Here is a 20541-nt window from a genome sequence, read left to right as displayed (position 1 = left end):
TTGTTATAATTTTTCGTTTTAACAAAACCTGTTAAGAGTGAACTGGAAATTTTCCATCGATCACACAGTGCGAAATATGATAATACCCTGAAAACAAGCACTTGGTAAGTGCAGGTACTTGTGGGAAATTTCCCTCGGTATAAGGATTGCTAGATGTACCGACAAAGTTCTAAATACATTATTCTGCTCCTCTTTAGTGAGTAAATATTTTGGTTACCAGTATAACAGTTATTTTGTGTTATAGTGATGTATATTACGATGAACATGTACCATCATTTATTACTATACTATTCAATTGTCGTAAATATGATATGCCTACAGTGAGGCCCGCGAAGCCATTTAGTGCTTTGTGATTGGCCCGCCCACTTTTCCAATTTGCACACCCTTGGTCTACATCCTTCCCTACCAGTAGAGTGTATGACAATCGTAACTGTTCCTATTTCTTCTAATATTCGTAGTAAACTCCCTTTTCTTCTTACGTTGTTCTATTTGACATAGATTTTTCTAGTAGTTGAGGTTCAGTTGTTTACTTTGATCTCGTATTTAATTAGTAACACCAGATCACACTGTAGTCTGCCTTCCTTGGCTTCTGCAGTTTACGTCGAATAATGTGTGATTAGCACAAAGAATCCCGTTGATGTTATTTCAAGCTTTGTATGACAGAGCTAGCTATCTCTCGCAGCCATTTCGTTGAGGTAACGAACTCAGAAAGGTAGAAACACTAGCAAAAGAACTCACGTGTTGACCAAACATTATCCAAAGAAAAATCGTATAGCCTATTGTAGGTTGTAAGCAGTGGTGGTTTCAGGTTGCAACCCGGGGGAGACTTTGAATACATGATGGACGACAAGTAGTATTGTCAATATATTAGTAAGTCTCATTGGACATAAATGTAGATAAGTTCCCAGAGGTAATGTTGAAACTCCAGGGAAGGGAAATCCCCCGAGCCCCGCAATATTATTACTGATTATAAGACTAGAGAATTGTTTCTTCAGTATCTTATCATACAAATATTAAAGATTTACGGAAATATATTCACGTATTGCTGCATACAAATCATTAAGAAGTATTCCTAGTACAGCTATATACTAAGCAATGCATGCAGCTTTTCCTTCCAATTACCAGTAAAACATTTAGTACCTAGATTCGACTTTCTTGTTTAGCTAGGGGTTAGTTTGAGTTGAGTTGAGTTGATTTTGAGCTTAACGTCCCTTTCAGCAGCGAGGCTATATGAGACGGGACCTACTGATTAACGTGGAATCCGGAACACATGAGCTCCTACCGGGAATCGAACCTGGGTTTCCCACGCCAAAGGCGCGTACGCTAACCTCTTAGCCACGAAGAAGCTCAGTTAGTTTAAGGTGTATTGTCTCTCAACAGAGGATATTATGTGATGTGGAACTAAAGCGTAAGCTAGAATCCGAACTACAATAGCTTCCATAGAGAATCGAACCCGGGGTTGCGTGCATCAATGCTAATCATAGAATATAGCGTGGCCCCACGTAGCATAGTGGCTAACGCTCTCGCCTTTGGGTTCGATTCTCGGTAGGGACACTTCATCTAAAAGGTATAAGAGCTTTTTCAGGCAAGCCAATCTGAGTTAGGTTTTTCCTGGATTTTCGTCCTTCATACCAGACAAATGCCGTGATGGTATCTAACTTACAAGTCCCAGGCCTCTTTCTTTCCTACTTTCCCGAGTACCGTGGTCGCCGAGGGACATCATCCGTCATACGTCACGGGTTTAAGGCCACAGGTGCCGGTAACGCCCAGAAATATGTATATAGCTAAATAATCATATAGAACTCATAAATTGCACTTCTATAATGGAGATGAAGAAAATATTATCATTTCCTATTGTGTTCATCTAACCTAAAGCTGAACTTTCAAATAAACTGCGACGAAAAAACGTAGCATTCGAGACGTTTATAATTTGTTTATCCTAATTTCAATAGTCTTTTTTTTCCTGTGTTTATTTACATTCTAAGTATTTTTAGTTTCTATCGAACGAAGTGTATATGACGCTTTTCAATTGGCCACTGGCCAAATACGCATGTTTTACCGCCTTGTGCGTGCTTCCATTCTGGCCACTTCCATTCATTTGAACTACACACGATTTTTTTCTTGTCTAAGGCGAACACATACAAGATCCCCCCTTCCACTCGTTGTGACTGTGTGTACTATGTGTGCGCTTCTGTGAGTATCTAGATACGACGTCGTCCTCGTCTTAGATACGACGCAATCATTTTCAATATACAAGGATAACTAACAGATAATCCTTTTCAGTTTAACGTCACACGATTATGCCCTTTAGGATAACGAAGTGAATGATGATGGAATAATTGGTGGAATGAGAAAGTGGGAGGAAACGGGCACTATGTTGTCCCTTGACCGGGGATCGAACCAGAGACCCCAAACACTACAAGTAAACGCTCTATCACTGAGCCACCCTGCCACTCACAGATAATCCTTGTCAGAACAAAGATGTTAAGTGGAGGATCGTAATATGTGGATGCTCCTTACCTTGCAGGAAGTAGTTACTAGTGATGACTTAACGTTTTAGATGATACTATAGGACATGAGAAACATTGATCACGCCAGCTTTAGTTTCTTGTGGGGGCAAACGTAAGGATAGAGAATTTTTCGGAAGGGAGGAACTACTTTTCTTCAGGAGATTGGTTTACCCAAATCTTTATATATATACCATATTTACTCCTCTACCTGTGCCCGTCCGAGAGACACAAACTCTTAAGAACTATTTAATGGATCATCAATTTTGGCCATGGTGTAGAGGGTCACAGGTTAGGAGCCGGATTCTTCGATGGAGGTGATCCATCCAGCTGATTCCAAGATACGGACGATCAAAAATCAGTTCCCCATGTATTTCTGTGCACTGAGAAAAAAATTGTATGTGGCGTACGTAAAATCATGTTACATTGTAACATTGTAGCATACGATGTAGCGTACGCCACATACAATTTTTTCTCAGTACATAGAAATACACGGGGAACTGATTTTTGATTGTCCGTATCTTGGAATCAGCTGGATGGATCACCTCCATCGAAGAATCCGGTTCCTAACCTGTGAATCTCTACACCATGGCCAAAGTTGATGATCCATTAAATAGTTTTTAAGAGTTTGTGTCTCTCGAACGGACACAGGTAGACGAGTAATGTGTAAACCCTGTAGTTTTCGGTCTTAACGTACAGCAAACATATAACTGAAAACATGTTTTAAATAGTTTCTGTATAACCGTTCCATCTATACGTACTTTCCGTATGAAACAATATAGGCGGTCAGGATCTCACATACAAATGGGCGTATATAACATATAGCTGACGAAGGTAACATACGTATATGTATATAATATAAGGAAGACTGTTAGATATCAGACATCCTGCAACGGCATGATGTAACATGTAAGGGCAGTGCCTATGTAGCGTACGGATAATGTATGCTCCGTACTGATTTCTGTAGTAAGCAAGAGGATTCCGTATATTTGTACAATATACCGCTGTCCGGAAAACGGATTTTTCTCAGTATGGGAGTAATTATGGATTTTATCCTTGCTTTATAGACTACCCACAGTGCAGTTGATATTAGCGGGTTAGTATAATGCTCACGATGCAAAATACTAATCTTTCCGCGGAATTCAATGATCAAATGAAATGAAATTACTTTTTACTTTAAAAATCTGAAGACATAAATGTTCTCTATTTTCAAACATGTTGCGTTCGGTTATATTACTAAAGTTTTCGAGTGCGGAATGTAGGAATGAAGGGAAACCCAACCATTCTAATTTCGATTTTCACATTGCTTGCACTGGCACAAACCAAATTCCTCCAATAAGGTTGACTGAATGAGATGTCGGACTGACGACCCTAGCAGGAGTGACAGTTGAGTTGAATTTAGTTTAGCGTCCCTTTCAGCAGCGAGGCTATATGAGACGTGGACCTACTGATTAACGTGGAATCCGAACCACAGGCAGGAGTGACAGTATGGCCAACTGTGAGAAAAGGTAGGTAGGGAACTGTGACCATTGTTTCTACGTTGTAACTGGCCTTGTTTTCGACTATTTGCCAACTAATCAAATCAATTCATATTATGACTGTTACTTGCCTTTATACCGTAAAGGGCAATAATGAGTCTTCAGAGCAGGCGTAGCCACTAGGGGGCTCATCCCTTGTCCCCTCAAGCGTCGTCACTTGTCAGCATACTCCTAATATCTTATTCAACTTTAAACGCCCTTTCTGTGAATATGAAGTTGAAAGGTCACGAGCATGGGTGCCTGAACTCATGAGGTCATGCCAGTAAGGTCAGAACTCACTTTTATTCGACCTTGACAAACTCAGAGTCAGCACCGTTTTCTAAGTCATGATGTGAACATTAGGTTGACTGAATGTGATGTTAGACTGGCGACCGTAGCAGGAGAGGGCCAATTGTGGGAGAAGGTAAGCTAAGCAACTGTGAACATCATTTCAACATTGTAATTGGTTTCAATTTCGAGCATTTGTCAACCAATCAAATCATTTGCCAGCGTAACTTCTTCGCTTAATGCAGAAGTAAAACTGTTATTGATAATATAAGGTGGAAACTGCACTGCAAAAAATGAGGTGTTGAAACAACACAAAATGACTACCACTTTAGCGTGTTACTTGTGTGTTAATTCAGCACCAGGACATCGCCGTCCGGGCATACCAGAAATAACTAGTTACTACCTGAGAGAATTTGCATTGGTATTTATCATTTCATATGAGCAAATTTTTGTGAAATATCTTTGGCACTTATGGCAAGTAACGAAGAATGTTCTACGTTTTCTGTAATCGGTCACATATTCTTGTAAACCTATGAATCGTCTGACAACAGTTACAAAGGCAACATTTCTGTCATCTTATGTTCATATATGCTAAGACACAACAATAACAGATAAAGAAAACAAATGGAAACACAGCTATCTATGTAACTGTTGTCAGATGATTCACAGGTTTACAATAATATTATTGTGACCGATTACAGAAAACATAGAATGTTATTAGTTACTTACCATAAATGAGAAATATATTTCGCAAAGCTTTGCTCATACCAGACAATAAAAAAATAATGCAAATGTTTACAGCCAGTAAGGAGGTATTTCTGATATGCTCTGAAGGCGATGTGGCTGGTGTTGAATTGACACACAAGTAACACGCTAAAGTGGTAGTCATTTTGTGTTATTTCAACACCTCATTTTTTGCTGTGTGTTGGATAAGTGACAGCAAGTTGCTAGTTGACCAACAGATATTTTAAATTAACGTTAGGTCAATGTATTTTTCAATTTCATTTTTATGTACTTACTGTATATACGTATATTGTACCGGTATATTACAATACTGACATTTTGCGTCTTTTAAAAACTGTAAAGTACAGAATTATAATTTTGGTTTGAACATCCGCAAGAAACTTAAATGATAAAGAGATCAAAGATAATGAGTTAACAATCTGCATGAATGTATTTCCACAAAAATAAATATGAAACAAATGTTACTCTATGCTTTCTCTACCTACATTCATGTTTTTTGGAACCAATGATTTATAAGCACACTGAAATGTAAACAAGAGGCTACAGAATATAACCTGATATTAAATATAAAACAAAACAGCTTAACAGACATCTTACCTTCTCTTTAATTGTGAACGAATGTCTTTGTTAATACTCTTGTATTTGGTTGCGACCGGCGTAGCATATACTGACCTGCAAAATTATGTAAAAATTCTCTCAGCACAACATCTACACAACATATACTACTCACCTCTTTGAATGCTCTTTAGCATCTGAAAAAAATATACACCCACATACACACAACATTTAAAGCTAAAATCAATGTGCAATGAATCAACACTTGGACTTCTGTCTTTGAAAAATGAAAAAAAGAAAGGAACACTTAAAAATATCCATATATTGTAAGTTATGGCTAGAAAGCGCATTTAAAAAAAAGCGTCTAAAAACATTCTAAAAATCAGTTACCGTAAAATAATAAAATTCCTGGACGTAAGCAAAATTCACACAACACTAATTTCCAACACAAATATGTAATAGCACAGCACTATTAAGGTATGTAGAAAATTCCAAATTTTCTACACTTTATTATTATTATTATTATTATTATTATTATTATTATTATTATTATTATTATTATTATTATTATTATTATTATTATTAAGATATAATTATTTTTGTTTTTCTTAATTTCCTAACTATCTTCTTCTTAGACTCAGTTACAAATGACAATGGAAAAAGGAAAAACTGTGGTATAGTAATGTTTCAAATTAAACTTGTACACATAAAGAAAAATAATATGACACTTCCGGATATAAAAATACTGAGGTAGGTCCATCTTTATGGAAACGAAGTGGAAGGTCAGCTATAGGTGTTGTAATCGCACGGTGAGAAAACGAAGCCGAGCACTCAGAAGACAGGTGTACGGAGAAGACGTTAGCAGATGGTGAAGTGTTCCAAGTGTAAAATGTATACAAAAGTCACCCCATTCTGGGAGGGTACGTCTCAGCACATTCCACCATAGATACAGCTACAATGAAATTGTGAAACAGAGTTTGGCAAAGGGTTTCACCATTTCCAAGAAGATGATTGTCAATGCTATCAAACGCAAAAATCATTCACCCTCAGAGCAGATAGATGTGCGCACAGCGCCAAGGAAACACCCCGTCTCCCGTCCCAAACGGACAATATGGTTCAACAAGTGCAGAAAATGGTCGCACAGGAGACTCAGTCAACACAAAGATCATTGTTAGAACAGTGAGAAGCTCGAAAACAACTGTGCAGAGAATAATCTTCCGTGTTCAAACATTCACAGTCAAACACATCCGTGAACGCAAGGTACATTGCAGACAGCTTTACGAAGGTATTTAGCGGGTGACAAGTAGGCTAGTAACCTTAGATGAGGTTTGGATCTATTTGTCAACTTCAACGAAGATCCGAGCCAAGCACTATCATCCAAAGAGTCTACTACTAAGGAGCGGTCAAATTGGGTTCGCACTTGTCACGAAAGTTTTCCCCCAGGCCTCGTGGTGGTTGATGGTTTTTTGCCACAGAGAGAAACTTCCAGTGCATTAAGTTGCACATAATATGAAAATTAAGTAGTATACCATCAACAATATGTTCTGGAGTCATTATACCGGCGAGATATTTCTTCTTTATATTGTGCTGAGGTGTTCAAGATGTTCATCCTTCAAGACAAAGCGTCCAGCCATACGACTCGTACAACTGTGGCGTACTTAGCTCACCAAGTACGTGACTTTGATATCCGTGCTATCCCATATCCCAATATCCCTGTCAGGTTCTCCGATGCTGAACCGATAGACTTTTGTGTCTTTGGGTTATTGAAGTGAACTTTCTCGCGCCGTCGACCGCGCACAGTGCAAAGGTTGTAGAAAATTTGCAAAGATAAGTGGTTAAAACTAAGGCCTGTGACAAACATCTTGGCATTTCAGCTAAACGAATAAAACGCAAGCTCTGGCGTGACGTTGCCAAGTGGTAATGGGGTGCGGCTCTGGGTAAGCAAACAAACTACAGCGCGATTAGGTGACAAGGGATAGACGTGGGTGTGTACAAAATAAACGTGGCAATACCGCTAGCCTCTCATTTGCTAGCAGCATTTAGAGGAAACTTGGAGCGCCGCCTTCAAATGCCAAGATGTTTGTCACGCCGTTTAGATCAGATGTATCTTAATAGAAGCTTCGTCCAATGGAAACTCCAGTGTTGGGCTATAGTCTACAGCTAAGGTAGGCATATAGAACGCAACCGTTAATGAAAAGATGGCTTTACGCCCTAGGGTGGGTGTTCCAAAATCGTTTTCGTAAACGTAGACCTACCTCTGTAGATAGATTTTCAATTTTTTCTTTCTTTATGTCGCCGAAGAAAAGATCCTCTTATTGGGATAAATTTGATTTGTATCCGCTTCAAATTTGATCATTTCAGAGGAAGCTGGTGTTTACGTTGGTCTTCGAAGCATGCCAAGACTTGCATCCGGGGCCAGTTCACAATAGTGTAAATTATATATACAAGCTTAGCTTGTAGAAAACAGGCCAGTGTTGCCACACTTGGTACAATTGTATCCAATTCAGAGCTTTTTGTTATTCATCGGAAAGTTGGTACCATTTTCAGCCCCTTTTGTGAAAAAGTTGGTACAATTTTACCAATTCAGGGCCATTTAACAAACACTTGTCACATTTTCAAAAGTGTCAGTAAGACTTCCTACATCTCACGTTATTCATACTGTGTGTTGAAGTCTTTACGTAAAAATGCTGCTGAACATTCATTCTGTGATGCTGCACCGCATAACGCTACGAAATTTGTGTGGAAAATTCGTAATTCGAACTATACCGAGAAACAAATGACGCTAGATGGGCGCATTAGAGCCGCTCATGAAGGAGATGAGAGAGAAGCAATGTGGTGGAAATTTTATCTTGAAATATTAAGAAAAAAGAAGCACACACACGTTGAATCAAATGTTGGATATTCTGAAGAAGACCAGCGTGTACTCAAGTAAGTCTATAATATGTGTGTCATTGCAAAGATTCTACAACAAAACGATAAAAGGACATAATTGCTGGCATACCGAGCTAAGTTGCCCACTAGTGACGCCATGTTGACGAATATGAAGATACCCGAACATTTCTGCGTTTAATATATCTATAACGACGCGTTGAAATGCAATACATATCGACGATGAAAACTGTTTTCCCGTTTAATTTGCGGCCTCTGTTATGCTTCCAATACGTGAGAAAAGTTACATCTATTTCCACAGTTGTTCAGGGCCCTCCTATTTCCATGTTTTTAAAAAGTAATTTTTAAAAATAACACTTTCTTGATTTGGACTCTTGGAAGATGGGGAGGAGGGAGAGCTTTACTTCTTTTAGTTTCGTATTATAGAGCCATGCATTATAGCCATGGTATAAAATAACGAATTCAGCCCTTTTTGTTTCAATTTGGTACTATTTTTCAGTTCACTCCAGAGCTAGGACTGTGGCAACACTGAAACAGGCCCTTCCCCACCGCACTGTGTTGTTTGCAAGAGCTCTGGTTTAAAGCGGGAATTAATCAACCTGGAAGTCGGGACCCCTAGGAGGTCACGAAGGAAGATGAAAAAGATCAATGTAATTAGGATCTAGTAGCAGGATTTTGTTTTTTTTAAAATGGAGACATTATTTTGAATTTCTTGTCACATATAGCAAAGAATATCAAGCAAATTTTTTAAACAAACAAAGAATCGTTCAACAATCAACAACAATAATCGAAAATCTTAACATAACATTTGACCTACCTGAAAGGAAATTTAATTTCTGCAATTCAATTTCTAATGCCTCACACTTACAGAACTCTACGTACACACATATATATATGCATTCAGGTACCCAGGAATCTTACGGCTTAGTGTACATAAATTATCACTACTACTATTTATATACAGGGTTACCATAAAACTTTAATATTTTCGTAGCTTGTATTCTGGTAGTGATAAGTCAAACCTGTAATGATGATAAGAAGTTACAAAAAACTCTAAACCAATCATTGCCAACACTGCTGATCTATGAAGTCACAGTTTGCTCCTCCTGCTGTTAGTAACGCGTACACACATACACAAACGTAAGAAGCAGACCTAAAGAGCTGAGATTGATCAAAAAGCCAGTGTTCGAAAGGAAAATAACAACATCCATAATAGAATCAGTGACTTTGTGTGTCCACCACTCCGCACACTGGCAACACTTCCCTACACCTGTTTTCCATCTCAGCCTTTGGTTTGTTACTCCGATTGTAAACGTGAACATGTCCTCTGATATCACACATCAACCAACTGGAAAATATTGCTTTTAAGACAAACAAAATCAGAGTTATTGAAACTGTAAATAAGAGCCAATGATAAATGTTGCTCGAACATAAACTCATGTTCAATTACGTGAATCTTCTTTCTACAAATACCTTATCATTGACAAATTACAATCTCATGGTAACAGAATAAAATTACTAAAAATATTACTTGCCTTTCAAGAAGTAGCGTTGATGTGTAAAGAATAATAAAAAATACCACAAGGACTTTCATGATGCGATTAACAGTGCCACGCGACCTAACAAGAAACAAAGCAAAAATGGATCAGTTATTTTAAACATAGAAATTCTTACTGCTATTAACTAGGTAATATAAGAATCATAGCCAGAGAGATACAAGGGAACATATATTCAACTTTCTTTTTAATCTTTCTAATCAAGTGGTTAACGAGCATGGTCTTGGGTTCAAATCTCGGTTGGTGTGTTTGCCTCGGATACGAAGCTGAGTAGTAGTTCGAGTTCCACTATTGAAGTCTATTTAATTAATTACAGCTTTTGTTATAAATAAAAATATTCAAATCACACATTGCTTAATTTTTTCTTCAAATAACACATTCTCTAAAAATTATTTCTTGAGGTCACACACTTTCTTTTAAAAAATGTTGAAATCACAAACTTCCTAAAAAAAAAAAAAAAAAAAAAAACATTCCTTAGACCAGAGCACAAAATTTTCGGTCGCCAATTCTCCAATCGCCATTGGCGACTAGAAATCTAGAACTGTCGACCAGTGTTCAGTACGAATGGTTTCTGCCAGAATTCACAGGGCTGAGCAGTTTCTGTTTCGCACGAAAATAATTGTCACTGAGCGAGAGAAAAAAACGGAATGTGAAGTCTTTCTTTATCAAACCAAAGGCCATTTCGGGGGGGAGGGGGACATCTCAAAATTTGTGCGTGAGAGATACTGGCGAGTGCGTCTGACTGAAATTTTGTGCCCTGCCTTAGACTCATATGTTGCTAAAAGAAATTTTCCTTTAAGTCATACGTTTCCTTGAAAAGAAATCCTTGAAGTCACAGTTTACCTTAAAAATGCCATTAAAGTAACACACTTCCTTTAAAAAAAATGTTTCGTAAAGTAAAAAATTTCATTGATGTAATACATTTCCTAAAAAAATGTTCCATAAAGTAAAAAAAAATTAAGTAACAAATTTCCTTAAAATATGTTCCGTAAACTAAAAAATTTCATTAAAGTAACACATTTCCTTTAAAAAAATGTTCCATAAAGTAAAAAATATTTAAGTAACAAATTTCCTTAAAAAATGTTCCGTAAACTAAAAAAATCATTAAAGTAACACATTTCATTTAAAAAAAGTTCCATAAAGTAAAAAAAAAAAAAAAAACTGAAATAATACATTTCCTAAAACATTGTTCTGTAAAGTAAACAATTTCCAATTTTACCTTTTAAGTCAAACAAATCCTTCAGAAAAAATCCTTGAAGTTACAGATTACTTAAAAGAAATTTTTCTTGAATCTAAGGTGACTGGTAATTCGATACATTCCTTGCAAGTGGATATTCTACAGGTACTTTGGAACATTTTCACCTATATGAAGCAGAGGTCACAGATCAATAGTTTCTGAGTAATTTGAATATGTGTGATTTCTTTGAAATTTGTCGGCTAACTAGAGCTGCGCGAGAAAATTTACTCTGACACAGAGCAATGAAATTTTACATGTGCAATCGTGCATATCTGTGTAGGTCATGTGATAATGTACCTACAGATCATAACTCTGAACCATTGATGTGTTATAGGTAAGAACGTGGAGTAAGGTGTAGTGGTGTAAAATCCATCACTGCACCTCAGAAATCAGTGAGGCTACAACACAGATGTACTTGCCCCTATGAAATGGCTGTATGGTTGGGAAGAGGTGGAATGAAGATGGTGTGCCGTCAAGAGAAAACGCGAACTATGACAGATTTCATACCCAGGGTTGTTCATCTGTCTGGCCAAGATTCGAACAGTGAACGGGTGGTTATTTTCCAGGAGGCAGACACCCTTTGTCAGCATGCCAACTCTGGAATTTCACAGAATGCCACAAGAAACGCAGCAGTGAGGCATAGTATATCCTGGTAATTTTGTTAACCCTTGCCTGGAAAGCAAGTAGTAGTACCCCATGCTGATCGCAAATAAGCGTGATTATCACTTTCCTCGCTCAGAGTTTAACACAGACTTCCTTTGGTGTGGTACGTCGGCACTCTGTCATTGGTTTGACTAGGTTTTCCCTCGTTTACTTCACTCCCACCAGGCGAAGGCTGGAATTTCATCTTCTAGAAGTCCAGGGCTAGTTCCTCCCCAAATCCTACACCCACCTAAAAGAACGATGTGACCTCGAAGTTGGAGGTCCGAACCCTTCCTTGGGTAATTCCCTTGCATAAATTCATGCATAAAAACCTAGCCAAACTAATGACAGCATGCCGATGTACCACCACCAAAAGGAAGTCTGTGTTAAACTCTGAGCGAGGAAAGTGATAATCACGTTTATTTGCGATCAGCATGGGGTACTACTACTTGCTTTCCAGGCAAGGGTTACCAACATTGCCAGGATATACTATGCCTCACTGCTGCGTTCCTTGTGACATTCTGTGAAATCCCAGAGCATGGCATGCTGAGAAAAGATGTCCGCCTTCTGGAAAACAACACACCCGTTCACTGCTCGAATCATGGAAAGACAGATGAACGACCCTGAGTGTGAAATCCGCCATAGTTCGCATTTTCTCTTGACCGCACATCCTCTTCATTCCACCTCTTCCCAACCATGCAGTCATCTCCTAGGGACAAATTCTTCTGCGATGTTGCCACGCTGCTTTCTGAGGTACAGTAATGGGTTTTGTGTCATTATACCTTACTTCAAGTTCGGACCTATAAAACAGAAACGGTGTGAGGTTACGAGCTGTACATTACCACATGACCTACACAGGTACGCAAAGTTACACGTGTAACATTTCATCGCTCTAGAATATGGGTAAAATTTTCTCGCACGGTCTCTCGTTAGGCGGCAAATTTCAAAGAAGTCACACATATTCAAATAACTCAGAAACTATTGGTCTACGATCCCCGGTTCATATAGGTGAAAGTGTTCCAAAGTACTTGTAGAATATTCCGTTGCAAGGAATGCATCGAATTATCGGTCACCCTGTATATGTTTCCTTTGAAATTGTTTGCTGGAAGTAACTTCTCCCCCCCCCCCCGCCAAAAGAATGTTTGAATTCACACATTTCCTATTTTCTTTTTCCTTTGAAGTTACACGTTCCCTAAATAAATGTGTATTTCAACATAGCAATTATTCCTTTTAATAACCTCCATCGACAACTGTCTTTTCTTTTCATTATTTTTCTTTTTATCCAAATTTTCCTTCAAGCCATATGTTTCCTTAAAAAGAAATCCTTGAAGTCACAAGTTACTTTAAAAAAAATCATTAAAGTAACACATTTCCTTGGTTTAAAAATTACATTAAAGTAACATTTTTGCTAAAAATTGTTCCGTAAAGTCATACTTCTTTCCTAAAAGAATCATTCAAATTACAAGTTCTAACTTTTACCTTTTTAAGTCACACAATTCCTTTAGGAAAAAGTTACAGGTTACTTAAGTTACAGGTCCTTGAAGTTACATGTTAGTTAAAATATTTTTTTCTGGAATCTACATATTTTCTTTAAAAAATTTCGATGTTTCACTGGTAGAGCGCTTCCTCTGGTGCGTGGGGTTCTTGGTCTCATCCTCCGCTAAGTAAGTTTGTGGTGAACAATATCGTGTACGTAGGTTTTCTCGGGGGGTACTCCCGTTTCCTCCCACATTCTCATTCCACCAATTATTCCATTATTATTCACTTACCTTAATCATTCGTCTCCCTTAGCCTAAAGGACATAATCCTGGGATGTTGAATTGAAAAATGTCATTTCATTTTCATCTGCGCGTAGAGGTACCGCGTTCACGTCAAAATACTGCTATATCTCATCCGAGATCCAATGGTACGTGTTAGGTCAGTTTGATCCCAATTCCTTATACTGTAGAGTTTCCTCTCTCGCATCTTTCCCCCAGTAACCATTCAGTTTTCGTCCAGGCAGTAAACACGTATTCCCTTTTCGATAGAATCGTCCAACCACTATAGAACTTCCTTTAATTACGATAAAGGTACCCCGTATTCATTACCAGACCCAATGCCTGATGTAAACTATCTATCTTTCAAGACATGGCCATGTGTGATCGATAGCTTCCCTGGTAGTTCGCCCAAGAAATACGAGACTTTCTCTTTTTGTCGTGTTGAGGTACCACGAACACGTTGAGATACTTAGTATCTCCTCCCGGACCCAACAGTACGTGTAAGTCACCCTGCGTCCCCCAACTGCGCAAATGCGCTGATCTCTGGACTTGCCTTCAGTTCATCTGACAACCCTATTTAAACTTAATGTTGTAAGTTTATTTTAAGACAACTCAGTTGATTGATTCAATGTATTTTATGTCTTTTATTTACATAGAATAAGACCTACAGTTTAAAATGGAATACGAACCACAGTAGTGCATTCGATGCTCTTCCAGTAGGAATCGAACCTGGCACTTCGTGAATCAAAGGCACACTCAGTAGGCACTAGACCAACGACAAGAACCAAAGTAATCAAATAAGTGGTAAGTGAACACTGGATGTTGATATTTGATATTCAATGATTTACTGGTTAAGCTTAGTTCAGTTACTTTATTGTTGTTTGGAATCATGGATTTAACATACTGATTGCAGTATCGGAAGCAATTTGAGTGTGGAATTCGATTTAAAATAAGGAAAGTTGGATCTGTAAAACTGGTAAAAGGGGACAGACTACTAAATATTTTTCAAAGGCTAACATTTTTTCTTTTGCCAGTTTTTCGTAAATGAAAAGAGATAATGAAATGTAACTTACCTCAATAATAGATAATATTATTCTACACCCGAAAATACGAATCGGAAGAATTTTCAGTGTTGCTATCCATAGAAATTAGAGTGTGACCAGAATTTGAATTACCCAAAACTCTAGTTTATGGCAGCGACTAGAAAAATGAACTCAACGGCAATTGATGACTTATCACTTTTTAAATAATATTTGTATTTTAATTCTACTGTTAATTAAAAATTATTTTTGTACTCTTTATTACAAAATAAATACAAATATTATTTAAAAAGTAGTTAACAAGGAACACAGACAGCATAATAAGTCATCAGTCGCCGTTGAGTTGATTTTTTTAGTCGCTGTCATAATCTAGATTTTTGTGTAATTCAAATTCTGGTCACACTGTAATTTCTATGGATGACAACATTGAAAATTCTTCCCATTCATATTTTCGGATGGAGAATAACATTATCTATTATTGAGGGAAGTTCATTTCATTATCTCTTTTCATTTACGAAAAACTGGCAAAACAAAAATTGTTAGTTTCTGAAAAATATTTAGTAGTCTGCACCCTTAAGACTTCGATACACACCCATTTAAAGACGATGAAGAACATCAAAATTTCAGGAAGTGACCTAGATTATTATACCCAGGGCCGGCTCTACCATTGCAACACATGCATTTGTACGGAGCGGCAAGTTTCGAGGTACGGTAAAATCTGTCATATCATTTAAAATGAATATTTTTTGTTGGAAACAGACTTCATGATGTTAGTAGTTAAATTTACTAAGCTGACCTATTTGAGTATTACATTCATAAATCATGTTTAAGTCGCATCAGTGTAAGGTCACATTGATAGTGCTAAAGCAAATGGTCAAACAAATCCCAGCATAAATTGCTTGATTTTAGTCAAACAGAAGAACTCAATTCTCGAACAGTAGCGAACACCTGTTCAATTTAGTTACTTATCACAGTTTTGATATGAAAACTAGTCTTGTCTTTGTCACAAACACGTTCCTTATCATTGAAGGTTGAAACAAGTTTTTTTAAAAATATTTTTTAACAGATGTAGAAGGAAAATCAAGAAATAAAGATAAAAGAGCTAGTTGCACTGGAATTCACAAACTGATATATTCAGATTGAAGCTCGATATTGAATTCTATAAAACGGATTACCATCTTTCCTCTGTAGGTGTGTTTGCTTTATCTTTCACTAACATAGTAGATCATAATTTAAAGGGGAAGAAATCAGACACAACGAGAATGTATTTGTAGTGTTTAGGCCTTTCTGAGTGCGAGTACTATTTTTCCCCGTTCGTTGTTCATGATGGGGTAGCATACTTAAAATTATGCGTTTTAAGATTTGTTTGTTCTGGAGAGAGGGAGGCGGCAAGTACGCTAGTGCATGGGGCGACAAATTGCCTAGGGCCGGCCCCATATTAAATTGTCTAAAATTTAGAAAGTGAATCACACAATATGTTTCTTTTTTAAAATGCTAAAAATATCAAAAATTTAGAAATTCAGTACTAAATGGTAAAAATATCAAAAGTTTAGAAAACGAGCCAGGTAATATCTGCAAATTTTTATTGTAATAAATTAATTTAGAATTCTAGGATTTAGGATTTAGATTTTTGGGCTTCCGTATCTATGGCCATTTAAGCTGCCACGTATGAGGGATGACGCTCCTCAGGGAGTACACCATCCGGGAAAGGGAAAAAAGAAAGAAAGCGGTCTAAGACCTATAAGTTAGGTACAATCCCGGCATTTGCCTGGTGTGAATGAGGAAAACATAGGAAAACCTTATTCAGGATGACTAGCCTGAAAAAGCCTTTTGCATTTTTCGGCCGAGTGCCCCACCGGGAATCGAACCCAGGACTAAATTAAAATAACTATATACAGACATTCTCTTATGGATCAGAAATTTGGGTGCGTAGTTTCTGACGTTACAGTAATTCGACACCCAAATTTCTCCGTTATACAAATCATTTTGAAATCAACTTTTACTTCATGCAATAGCATTCTGAAGATAGTGTATGGCGCACTTTCTAGATATTTGATACTGTTCATTATCTTGAAATTGATTTTTTTTAAATACTTATGTTGACCGAGAGAAAAGTCTTTGGAATTGACTATAAGATCCTCAATTTTAGTTATAGAAAGACTTAACGTACACAAATTGTTTTAAGTATTCTAGATCACAGAGACTCTTACCAGTGAAGAATACTTTGCGACAATACATATTTGCTGTAATATCCAGCAAAGGGTTGCTGAGAAGGTGTTCCTGCAGCCATCAAACTCGTTCGGCAGGTGATGCTGATGACGAAACAAGTTTTCACAACACAGCCATCGACAAAAGACACTTCCAAATCGAAGTCAATGAAATAAAAAGAGTCCCCGCTGTATCAACAACAGTGCAGAGCGTTATCACTTGTTGACTGCAGTACCGACTATTTTTCTGTCAACAGCCGACAACCTTATCAGTCGCCCTTTCTTTTTTTCCTTTGTGTTGTGGCAAACACATGCCACTCGATTGGAGGGTTGTTGTTGTCGAGGAACAGCTGATGAACTCCGAAATAACTATGGTATATCCAGGAAAAAACAATCCCTAACTATGGCGGATAAAACTGGCTTGCCGACAAGGAAAATGCGTCTAGGCCTTTGAAATTATCTATGAAGAATGTCATACAGAAATAACATAGTATGTTATAGCTCAAAGATAGAATATTATTTAAAAATATCCAGTTGTTTGTTCTGTTTCTGATCTAAGTAGTATATCTATTTTCCTTGCAAATAGGGAAGAAAGAAACTCATTTCCGGATCAATTACGTTCACGTGACTCTGTGCATTGTTCAGGAAAAAAAACCAGACCTCCATTTTGGCAGGGCCGGTACTTGGCAAGTTTGCGCCCCGTGCAATGACATTATTTTCCGCCCCCTTTCTTCAGAAAAAAAAATCTTAAAAGTCACGATTTTAAGGTTGCTACCCGATCATGAACAACGACTGGAAAGGAAACCCCACTCACACTCAGAAAGTTCTAAACACTACAAATAGAATCTCGTTGTGTCTGCTTACATATATCTATTCTACACATAACGAGATTATATATATATATATATATATATATATATATATATATATATATATATATATATATATATATATATATATATATATATATATATATATATATATATATATATATATATATAGGGTGGTAGGTAACTCCACCGACAAACTTTTGGAGGCGATTCCTTATACGAAATGAAAGAAAAAAGTTCTAATAAACATGGGCCGAAAAATGCATCCTTTCAGAGTTATGATCCATTGAAAATTCGAAAAATCATTTTTCAAAACTCCCTAACTTAGCAACTATAGGACCTATCCCAAGCGGTTTAAGGAATTACACAGGAACTAGTATGTTCTCTATCTAAATATCCATGTTTTACCATCTTCCGTTATCGGTGAAAGGTACTGAAGTATAGGGATACTCTTTAAGTACTAATGGTGCGTTCGTTTCGCTGGTACTTGTGAATTCTGAAACGGATATTTAGATAGAGCGTATACCGTTCCTATGTAATTCCTTAAAGCGTTTGGGATAGGCCGAAAATTAGGGAATTTTGAAAAATGATTTTTCGAATTTTCAATGGATCATAACTCTGAAAGGAGGCATTTTTCGGCCCATGTTCATTTCGTATAAGGAATCGCCTCCCAAAGTTTGTGGGTGGAGTTACCTATCACCCTGTATATGTATGAAAGATAGAACAAACACACCTGGTTGCTAGTTGAGATTCTGTGCAAAATTGGTTAGGTAAATTTTTAATAGGCTACATTATGTTCTCTCAAAGTTTGGAATCTAAGTTTATATGAGGATTAGTTTGTAACCCTACTTGGTATTGGAATTCTGATATGGAATTTAAATTTATCTAAGAAGTAATTGGTGTTATTATGTTGAGTTTGTACAGAGACTTAAGTACAATTACGAGCAATGGAGTTACTCAGTTCTCGGTTCTCGGCATAGATTCAGATTAGAGGTACCACTCTTTACTCACTTTAAATCAGGGATGCAAATAACCACTCGCCCGGGGCAAGTGGTTCATCGGTTCGGGCGAATATTTAATATCATACCGAAGATAAGTAAATGATTTCTACTGTGGAATGTGGGCTCGTAGCTTTTTATTTGGGCTAGTAAAATTTTGTTGCTTATTTGCATCCCTGCTCTAAATACAATTAAAAATTATTTTTTCTACATCATTTGAATAGTTTTTTTTTTTTTTTTTTTTGTAAAACAACACATGTCAGAAAAAACAAGTTTTGAGAAACATGAGAAAAACTATACTACACAGTATAGTTTTTCCAAAAAACGTCTATTTATTTATAACATACCATGTGTAGGTAACAACTTGACAGCTGCAGATACTGTATATCACAAAATGTGTATCTATGCGTAGCAAACACAATATTGTTGTTAATTTCGTTGTTGACAAAACTTGATATATGTCGTTTTACAAAAACAAACAAACAAACAAACAAAAAGATTCATTTATAAATCATGAATTGCATCATAAATTCGCGGTAACTCAGTGGTATAGCTCTTCCCTCTGGTGCGTGGGTCACTGGTTCGATCCCCAGCCATGGAAGTTTGTGGTGGACAACATTGTGTCAGTGGGTTTTCTCGGGGCACTCCCGTTTCCTCCCTCATTTTCATTCCATCAATTCTTATATCATCATTCATTTGTCTTAATCATCCGTCTCCCTTAGCCTTAACAGCATAATCATGAGACGTTAGACTAAAATATTTCATTTCATTTCCATTTCATAAATTTGTGCTTACTCAACATTTCGCCCCAAAATGTTCATAATAATTTAGAAACACTTTGTTATTCGAATCATTTGGATAAGAGGTGAGGTTGTTTATATTGCAAATAATTTGTAAATATTGTAAATCGTTTGTCCATAATATCGATTATAAATAAAAATAAGCATTTATGCACTATTATTGCTCTTTGAAATGGAATTCGTAATTCCAAAATATGATTCTTTGGTCTAAGTCTACTCAAAATACGAAATTCCTGGTGACTCACAAATTGGATGAATCTTATATGTTTATATAACTGTTGCTTTATTTCTTGCAGTCATTTGTGTATTTTGAGGACAAGACATTTTTTACTGCAAATTCTCTGAGGTCCACTCACATGCGCTCGAGGAACAAACAAAAATAAATAGCGTGTCGATTGAATTTAAGCCAGGATTCCTTCTCGAAATTTCTCGTGGTTACTTCGCAACCGAGCAGCACTGAAGCTAATAAGATAACATGGTGTCATCCTTTTCCCGCCAGCGCGCAACTCAGACACGAGACGTTTTTCTCAAACCAATATAACATCCGTGTGTGTGTGCGTGTGAGAGTGTTTCTATGTTGATTCTGCATCACATGATTCTTTGAGGTGCGTCTGGGGCAACCAACTCAGTTTTTCCGGTAAACATGTCACGAGGAAGACACTGCTACAAAGGTGCCAAGTACAGTGTTCTGTTCAAATCCAAGATGGGGTGAGGCTGAATTGGTACGTCATCATAACTTATAAGCTCACACCACTGGGGCAAAATGTTTCTCTTGCATTTGGATCGAACCACATTAGGAGAGCTGTGGGATAAAAATTTCTCCTGTCACATCTTGTGATCCCTTTTCAACGCATACCTTCTGAATGAGATACATATGATTCCAAGAATTCTCCAACGAAGTTTATGAGATTCTGCAAGGATTTTTAGCTACATTCAGGTTTGACTGTCATACTTTCCTCTTTGAGCTTAAGTTA

The 20541-nt window shown here is 37.2% G+C and overlaps 1 protein-coding gene across 2 annotated transcripts in view; it reads right to left on the bottom strand.

Moving 5' to 3' along the window:
- LOC145663870 (uncharacterized) overlaps positions 1 to 17191 on the bottom strand; it is a 37045-nt gene extending 19854 nt beyond the window's left edge. Inside the window, exons 1-3 of one of the 2 annotated variants that reach the window (XM_081730003.1) lie at positions 16943 to 17189; positions 10036 to 10119; positions 5654 to 5728 (exon numbers count right to left, since the gene is read on the bottom strand). In XM_081730003.1, coding sequence (XP_081586129.1) covers positions 5654 to 5728; positions 10036 to 10119; positions 16943 to 17022 — 239 coding nt within the window. In that variant the 5' untranslated portion in view covers positions 17023 to 17189. Of the gene's footprint in view, positions 1 to 5653; positions 5729 to 10035; positions 10120 to 16942 lie in introns of both variants that reach the window. The other variant, XM_081730004.1, reaches the window with a different exon arrangement.
- Between the last annotated feature and the right edge of the window lie 3350 nt (positions 17192 to 20541).

This window comes from Thermobia domestica, chromosome 11 (genome assembly GCF_964235325.1).
Source record: "Thermobia domestica chromosome 11, izTheDome1.hap1.1, whole genome shotgun sequence".
NCBI classification, from domain to species: domain Eukaryota; kingdom Metazoa; phylum Arthropoda; class Insecta; order Zygentoma; family Lepismatidae; genus Thermobia; species Thermobia domestica.
Note: the sequence above shows the minus strand (reverse complement) of the source record. Positions and strands in the feature narration are given on the sequence as shown.